The sequence below is a fragment of the Myodes glareolus genome, chromosome 5 (genome assembly GCF_982192425.1).
Source record: "Myodes glareolus chromosome 5, mMyoGla1.1, whole genome shotgun sequence".
NCBI lineage: Eukaryota > Metazoa > Chordata > Mammalia > Rodentia > Cricetidae > Myodes > Myodes glareolus.
This window is the reverse complement of record NC_142030.1, coordinates 68,395,951-68,405,240: the sequence shown is the minus strand read 5'-3', so window position 1 is coordinate 68,405,240 and position 9,290 is coordinate 68,395,951. Positions and strand designations below refer to the sequence as shown.

Genomic DNA, 9,290 nt, shown 5'->3' with positions numbered 1-9,290 from the left:
ACTTTTCCTTAGTTATCCATGGACAGCCTAAACAAGCACATGGCCTGAGTCTATGCCATAGAGGATATATTTCAGTTTTATCAGAATCAATATCACAACTAGTAATCTCTGTAGGGTACCATAACTGAACAGACAGGTGAAAGAGACTTGGGTTGAGAACCACTGCAAAGTTCCAAAGAATCTGGAAGGAGATCTAATGTGTGGACTGTTAGAGGGGCCATCAATATGTAGTTTAAAAGATGCTTCAGATCCTACAACCTGACAACGTTCATGACAACCCTATAGTGACTACTCATGACATAATAGAGGGCGATTATACTTATGACAGAAAAATGGCTACAAGTCCTTTAAAAACATAGTGATCTGTATCTAATGAGCAGTGGGTTGGGGGCCATGCCCACCTCAAGCCACAGAACGAAAGGTAACCAGACTCTTTTCTAGATAAGATACTCACAGGTCTGGGACACATATCTGGAGAAGAGAGCTCTTCTTTTTCTTCTTCCAACTCAGGTCTTAAAAAGCAACTTGGAACACTGGGTGGTTGTTCCTCAATATTTTGGGGTGGGTCTTGGGGCAGTACTTCCTTTTGGTGGAGAAACTCTTCGTTGCTAAGCTGGATCTTCTCATTCCTAGCCTTTCTGATCTGCTGTATTTGGCTCACTGTGTCTCTCACAACATCTCTCAGTAAGTTGTCTGGTAGTGAGCTGACTGTTTCTAGCTGTCGCTCTGACTTTTTTTCTTCACTTACTGATGACTTCAGCTGAGCTTCTAATTGGTTTTTTTCTCGTATTAGAAGATCCAGAAGTGGTGTAGAAAGCTTTTCTGAAACTTGGGAATACGAGTTCTCTTCCTTCTCTGTAAGTGGTTGTAGCTTTGACTCTTCAGAAAATGTGCTGTCTGGAGTAGCACCTGCAGCATCAGGAACATTTTCTGTGGCGTCAGAAACAAGGGCTTTGTTCTCCTTACAAGAAACCAGGGGATCTACTGAAGATTGTTGGTGAACATGGGCGTCTAGAATCCCAGAAATGTCCAGTTTATTATCTGGTTCTATGTTAAGGCTTCTATCTGTGTCCACTGAGGCTTCTATATTATGCATACTAGGGAGCGATTTCTCACAAAAATATTCAGCTATATCATCTTCTTTGTCTTTTAGACATTTTATAGCTTTCTGCTCTTGATTATAGTACTGATAATGTTCATCAGAATAAGATTCTTCATCTTCATTTATGTCTATATAGTCATTAAAGTTTTCTATAATGTGAGATATTTTTTGAGGAGGAGCGAAAATACCATGCTTGTCTTTGCACACAAAATATACAATGCCATCATATGTTCCATTGTTATTTCCTTCAGGTTTATCCAGTTCTACTCCAGCCCAAAATCCTTTAGCAAAATTAGTTTCACCTTTAAATCGAAGAGTGCCTGGCTGAACATTGCCAATCAACACCCTATCCCCAATGTGGAAGTCCAGCAGCTCATCGGCCGCAGAAACTGCAGCCAGGGAAAGGGAGTCCGTCACGCCCTGCTCGTGGCCCACGTCACTGCGCTCCTTACTTTTCATCAGCTCAGTTGGGGACTTGAGCTCTAGCAGCCTTTCAGAGTGGACACTGCTATGAATGGAAAGGCTCTTTTCACTTAGGCACTCGCTGATTTCATCCTCACTACCAGAGCCAGAGGCCCTATTTCTAGGGCTCCTTGCTGGCTGAGACTGATCTCTGTAAGACTGTGAGTTTTCCCTGAGTGACGGCGGCGACACCTCGGAGTCATCGTTGTTCACCTCTTCAGCAGAAATCCCTTTCTTGAAAGAAGACACTTCAAAGTCTTCAGAATATGACGAGTCTTTAGGAGCAAGGAGGAGTCCTGACAAGGCCGAGTCCTCTTGCTCTCTGCATTTTTGCTCATGGACATCACTTGCTGACTGGAGGTTTTGACTGGGATCTACACTTTGCTCAGAATGATTCAATACTTCCTCTTTTTCATGAAAAGCTTCAACGGTTGATTTAACTAAATCTTTCTGAAGATTTGTAGAGTCTGAAGAAAGCTCTTTATTTGAAAGGATTTCAGAGGTCAGGTCTAGTCTCAATAAAACTTCGGATCTCCCCGACTGCTTTGAACAGGCGTCTCCGGTCTCACTCCTCTCCTGTTCTGGATATTCTAGTTCTTGTATTTCTGATTTTTGACTAGAATCTTCAGCCTTAGCCTCTGACAGGTCATAAATCCTACTAGGTGCAGTTAATTCCTTGAGAGGAGGTAATGAAGGTGCACTTTTGAGAGAGTCTCCAGGTTCCTCCTGTGTTTTTCTTGATGATAGAACTGGAGATGAGGCCTGTAAGCCTTCTTCTATCCTGTTGTCTGACTCAACCACTCTCTTTGCGTATGCAGATAATGACCTTTCTGATATGGTTCTCTCAGAACATGATAATGAAGAATCTTTAAAAAAAGTCACATAAAATTATTTAATCACAATCTTTTAAATCTGAGACCCAAAATTTAAATAAAAGCCAAGTCTCAGTTAAGAAAAACTCTTGTCAGTAAACATGGCTTATTCTGGTTATCCTATAACGTTTTTCTTTTCTTTTAAGAAAATATACTACATTGAAATAGAACTAAAAATTTCCAAGTTTGGAATAATTTATAAAGTAACAGGAACTAAGTTTATGACACCATATTTAACACGATAGTTTCAAACCATGGGAAAACAGGCTGTACAAAGAATGTTATCGTCTTCAAGCAGAACCTGAGGGTGGAATATACTTCTAGTGTTCTTTCAGAAAATGAATTTTTGGTGACTAGAGAGATGGCTCCACAGTTAGGAGAACCTGCTGTTCTTGCAGCAGACCCAGGTTCATTCCCAGTACCTACATGGCAACTCGCACCCATATAACTCCAGTTCCATAGGATCTGATGCCCTCTTCTGGCCTCCTCGGGCACCAGGCACACATTTGGTAAACAGACATACATGTAGGTAAAACACCCATACATACACAATAACATTTTCTACAATTTCAATGAAATTTTCTGTAGACCCTAAGTTTTCTAGTGTGTGTGTGTGTGTGTGTGTGTGTGTGAGAGAGAGAGAGAGAGAGAGAGAGAGAGAGAGAGAGAGAGAGAGAAAAGGGGAGGAAAGGAGGAAAGCGGAGGGACAGAGAAAGAGAGAATATGAGAATATAAGATTATTATATCTGCAAATCTATGACCTTAAGGGCTAAAGTGGCAAACAAAGAAGAAAGTATGACATAATGAGCTAACAGGATTTTGTCCAAATCTCCACTTTATCATTAATGGTAGGAAGGTAGCTTTTATTTGTCTCAGCTTAGTTTCCAATGTTTTGTTTTAGTAATAATTTTCTAATAATTATCTTTGAGTTAAATCAAAAAATAAAACTACAATCATCTATCACATAATAGATACACAATCTGATTAGGGAGGAATTTAGAGATGATAATAGTAAGCAGAAATATGGTTTTCATGCCTACTTTTTATCAGAAATGTGGGGCAATAAAAACTGATTTAAAAGAACAGAATGTTGGGACAAAAGTTCCCAACAGTCACTTGGAAGTCTAAGGCAGAAGGATAATGAGCCCAAGAGTTCTAATCAGAGTAAGCAACAATCCAGACCCTGTCAGAAATAAAACATCAAGAAGAAATCCAAGCAACGTAAAATGCTAAATAATTGAGGAAATGAACTTTTCTAAATTAAAAGTTTGTATGTTTGCCACATGTGTGTGAGTGTCTGTGTGTCTGTATGTTTGCCACATGTGTGTGAGTGTCTGTGTGTCTGTATGTTTGCCACATGTGTGTGAGTGCCTGTGGAGTCCAGAAGAGGGAATCAGGGCCTCTGGAGCTGGAGTTAGTGATGGTTACAATCAGTTTGAGGTAAGTGCTGGGAACCGTGGGAAAACAACACACACTCTTAATTGCTGAGCCATCTCTGAAGCCCCCGATATTCACTTTTATAATTTATTTATTTTATTATTTTATGTGCATTGGTGTTTTGTCTGCACCTGTGAAGGTATCAGATCTTGGAATTAGACAGTTGTGAGCTGCCATGTGAGTGCTGGGATTTGAACCCGGGTCCTCTGGAAGAACAGTCTTTAATCTCTGAGTCCACTCTCCAGTCCCCAGAAATTCACTTTTGTAGAGGTGGAATTCTGGGGCCTTAACCTATGGCTATATAGCTTTGTTCTTTCAGGCACATACCAATGTGTTCGGCAATCGATGCCAAGGATCCTCTGGAACGCTCTGACTCTACTGCAGATTTCCAATTTTTTGCTGCTTCAGATCTGAAATGGAAAAAGTAATAGTAAGATGAAATATAATGCAGACATTACAATAACTGACAATAAATAGAACATTCCTAGACAAGTCTTTCCTCTTCTCTAAGGAGGTACTTCAAACAGTTGCCACCTTAGAAAGTCAAGCCTGTTTCATTCTCTGTGGTTAACTCCATAAGAAAAGTGGAGGTCACCAGGCACCAGGTCACATCACCTCACCTTTCTCCTTACACATTCATCTAGATTTCTAACCATTCAACTTCTTTTCCTCCTGCTATCTGAGGGCAAAAGTATGTCTTTTCTCTCCTTTCTCTATTCTATATGTATGCCTCAACCACTAAAAGCCCAGATCAGACACACACACACATATTCTCTCTCTCTCTCTCTCTCTCTCTCTCTCTCTCTCTCTCTCTCTCTCTCTCTCTCTCTCTCTCTTCTGTTTTGAAGTGCTAAGGGTGAAGCCAGTCTTCATCCTAGGCATATGCTCCACCCCCAGCCCCTCCTTGTTCTCCACTTTCTCTTTCTTCAGATCCTGTTTGACTTCTGCTTTTTGCTTATAAAGACTTAAATGTTGCTGTTTAGTTTTATTTACTACTAGATTTTCTTTTCTCTTTAAATGCATACGTTTGCAGCTTTATTTGCTCTTTATATCTATGCATGTATGACAATTTCAGTATCTCTTTCCTTGACACTTTATAACCCAATTTGTATGAATTACAACATCTCAAAATGAACATTTAAAGCACAAATATTAAGTTTCCCACAAAGCCCTCTTTGCTGTTAGGGTAAGGACAGCCTGGCCCAATTAACTAAGAGAAATCTAGGAGCCCTAGGTTTCCTGTTTCCCATCTAGCACTTTAATTATATAATACCACTTCTCAGAAATTCCTAAACTATATTTTCTATTTTCCTATTCTTATTACCGCTTATTTGAGGTCTGGCTTATACTGCTTTTCTTTTGGCATCTAAGCTTATTTCTTCTAACCTTTCCTCAATATTGGAATCAGGGACATATTTGTAAATACTAAATAATCTCTGTAAAAAATAAATTTTCTGATGTTGGAAACTGAATGCAGGACCACACAAAGCTAAAAACACTGATGTTCGGGGCTGGAGAGATAGCTCAGTGGTTAAGAGCACTGGCTGCTCTTCCAGAGGTCCTGAGTTCAATTCCCAGCAACCACATGGAGGCTCACAACCATTTGTAAAGAGGTCTGGGGCCCTCTTCTGGCCTTCAGGCATACACACAGACAGAACATTGTACACTAAATAAATAAATAAATAAATAAATATTTAAAACAACAACAACAAAAAAAAAAACCCAATGGTGTTCTACTGCTAACCATAGCCCTACCTAACTCTTGGTTTAAAAGATCTCATAGCTTGACGAAGAAAATCATTCAACGAGTACTTCATTTATTTACTTAGTAGTATCCCAGCCTCCCCCGCAACTTGCTATGTTGAGGAGGGTGATCTTGAACTTCTGATCTTCCTGCCTTTGCTTCTTGAGTGCTGAGAGTACAGGTATGTGTCACCCATGCCCAGTCTGTGTGGTGCTAGGGACCGAACCCAGGACTTCGTGCACGTTAGGTAAATACTCTAGCAATCTTCCTAATGCTGTGACCCTTTAATACATGTTGTGATGACCCATGAACAAAAAATTATTTTGTTGCTACTTCATAACTAATTTTGCTATTGTTATGGATCATAATGTAGACATCTGCTATGCGACCCCTCTGGGGGTAGAGACCCACAGGTTGATAATCACTGACTTAGAGCTCAGACTAAAACTTACATTTAGAAGATAATGAAAAAACACATAGGAAACAATAACTCAAAAAAAACTAAGAAAATAAATCTTGTAAAATTTGTACTTTAAAATTGTATAATAAAATTGTAAAATAGCTGACATACACTATTTGGTGATAGCTGGACATAATATGATTGTGATTGCTTTTTAAAAAGATGTTTCCCTAGAAAGTCTAATAATAAAAATGACCGGTGATTAGCGAATAATACATGATACTTGCTATGTTGGAGGCCCAATTCTTTTAACTTGTAACAAGCACACTAATAGTAGTAAAACCTGTTTAATAGGTATTTATAGTCCAAACAACTCAAACAGAGAGGTTAGATAACTCACACAAAGCTAAACAGCTAGCTTATACTAGAGCCAGGACTCAAACGCGGGTATCTAAGCTAACTGTCATGAGTCTGTGCTATCATATAACTAACAAAATCTCAAAAAAAATTTCCTTTTCTTTTCTAACTTTTTAAAGTTTAAAAACTTTAAACTTTAAAGTTTAAAACTTTAGTTTTAAAGTTTAACTAAAACTTTTTAGATTTATTTGCTTATGCATATGAATGCTTTGCCTGGATATAGGTCTGTATACCACGTGCCTGGTGGGTGGTGGGATTAAACCTTAGTCCTCTGCAAGAGCAGCCCAGTGTTATAAACTACAGAGTCTTCTCTTCAGCCTCAGTGTTTTTCTTTAAAATTTTATTTATCTATTATTATTATTATTATTATCATTATCATCATCATCATCATCATCATCATCATCATCATCGTCATCTTGGATGTGCTAGTATGAGTACCGGGAAAGTGTGTGGCGGTCAGAGGACTGATCTGTTAACTGATCTTCTCCTTCTACCTTTATGTGGGGTTCCAGGGAACAAACTGAAGTTATTAGATTTGCATAGCAAATACTTTACTAGCTGAGCCATCTCACATCCCTTTCTTTTTTTTTGAAAAAATACAAATTTATTTTAAATTATGTGTCTCTGTATATGTCTTTGTGTAGGTATGTTTACATGAATGTAGGTGTCCAAAGAAGACAGAGGTATTGGAACTTCCTGGAGCGGAAGTTATAGATGGTTGTGAGCCACCCAAAGTGGGTACTGGAAATTGAACTTGGGTCCTTTGCAGGAGCACTATGTGTTCTTAATTACTGAATCATTTCTATAGCCCTTGTTTTCTTCCTTCCTTCCTTCTCTTTCGTTTTTCCCTTTCCTTTCTTTAAAAAAAAAAATATGTAATGTATATTTTGCTTGCAAGTATACCTAGTCACCATGTGTATACAATGCCTGAAAAGGCCACAAGAGGGCATTAGATTCCCTGGTACTGGGTGTAGAGACTTCTGTTGGGCCATTTGAGTGCTGGAATGGAACAGGGTCCCCTGGAAGAGCAGCCAGTACTCCTAAGTGCTGAGTCATCTCTCTCGCCCCCTAGGTGTAGGGCTGGATAGTAAATAGAGTTGAACTGTGCATACCAGGGAAACCTGGAGTTCACGACATAGTCTAGGTTGGTCTAAAACTCATGATCCTTAACCTCCAGGGTGTTGGGATGACAGGCAGGCAACGCTATACTCAGGGGAGCATTTTGGCTTGCCCCTGTTTTCTTATACCAATGAGGATAAAAGTCTTGTGCATGGTAGGCAAGTGCTCTACCATTACACCGTTTCAGCCCTCAAGATACTTTTAAAGTAACTTTAAAGGCCCGTATCATCTCACAGTAAAATATGAACTAATAAAATTAAGTGAGTAAGAGGCAATTCAACAGAGCAGTCCTCTAACCTCCACGCACTTCCCCAGTACAAAACTAGCATAATGTGGCTTTTACTTAATTTTTTCAGTCTCTCTTAACTCCAGCAATATCCTATCATATTTACCTTTTATGATATGCCCACCTGTTCTTTTTTTCCTCTCTCTTCATCATTCACGAATGCTTTTCTCTTTCACATATCCTGTTTCTCAGATGTACTCTTACTCACTGTCCAAACCATTTAGTAGACTTGACTTTTTAATCTAGTATACCGTATAGTCTACTATTGCTACCTACATCTTCTATATTTTTACTGGGTGTATAATATTCTATTACCTGAATAGAACCATAATTTACTGAGGTATTTCACTCATTTTTTGAATAAAGGATTATTTCCAATGTCTTATGACTATAAAGGGATATTACAATAAACACAAAGGATACTATAATAAATATATTCATGCAAATAGAGCTTTTGATATTACATATTTTAATGCGCTTATTTTCTTTAGACATGAGGTTATAGAGTTAAAGGTTACAGATACTTTTGCCTTCTAAAACATTGCCTGTTTTTTCCAAAGATCTACAACTAATTCTACTGCTACTGCCAACAGTGCTGAGACAATGGTTTGCACTGCACCCACCAGGCTGAAGGTTAAAGCACACATTTCCTATCTGTACTTTATGCATTTAATTTGTACTTCTCATATGGAACACTTTAGGTCTGTAAAAAAACAACAGTACTTTTACTTGTATAACCTACTGTCACTTAAAGATAACTCCTACTAAAAACCTTCCCTTATTGCATCTTCAATAAAGCAGAATACATGGAAGTTAGGTTCCTACCTGTGGAGTGGATGGGGCTTGATTTTGGGTTTTTCAGAAACAGAGGAGAGACATTTAATTTGAAGTTTGGATGTTGGTGATGTGTCCAAATCTTGGCTAAGCTCACCTTCAGTTTTCTTAATGAATTCATCGTAAGTCTAAGTTTGGAAGAGTTAGAGGAGTTATTACACAGAATGTTTTATTTTAAATCATTAGGGCATTTAAAATTTTTAAATAGCATAATTTAAACATTAAACCAGTAAAAAGACAGAACATAAAGATTTCCCTCCCTGCTCCCTACCACATCTTCAGCACTGCAAAAAAGGAGAAAGAAATGATAAATTTCAATACAAAGCTAAGTACTTATGAAATGGCAATACAAACCCAGACACATTAAAAACCTTAAACTTGTTACATGTTATTTTCTATTATTTTGTGTTTTTTTGTTTGTTTTTTGCAGAAGGGTAGGTTGAGGTAGGGTCTCACTATGTAGTCTTGGCTGACTTGGAATTCTCTATGTAGAGTAGATTGCTCTTGAACTCACAGAGTTCCGTCTACCAGTCCCTGTCTTCTAGTGCTGGGACTAAAGGCATGAGCTACCACACCCTACCTTGTGGGTTTGTTTTTTTTTTTTTCCTGAGTTTCAA

General features: G+C 38.5%; 1 protein-coding gene across 6 annotated transcripts in view; it reads right to left on the bottom strand.

The window, feature by feature from the left end:
• The window catches only part of Cep350 (centrosomal protein 350), a 144,931-nt gene that overhangs the window by 17,873 nt on the left and 117,768 nt on the right, over nt 1-9,290 (bottom strand). For all 6 annotated transcript variants that reach the window (XM_085688077.2, XM_048421671.3, XM_085688080.2 and 3 more), the window contains 3 exons: nt 8,665-8,801; nt 4,201-4,283; nt 455-2,430 (listed from right to left, as the gene is read on the bottom strand). In XM_085688077.2, the coding sequence (XP_085544203.2) occupies nt 455-2,430; nt 4,201-4,283; nt 8,665-8,801 (2,196 nt within the window). The remainder of the gene's footprint in view (nt 1-454; nt 2,431-4,200; nt 4,284-8,664; nt 8,802-9,290) is intronic.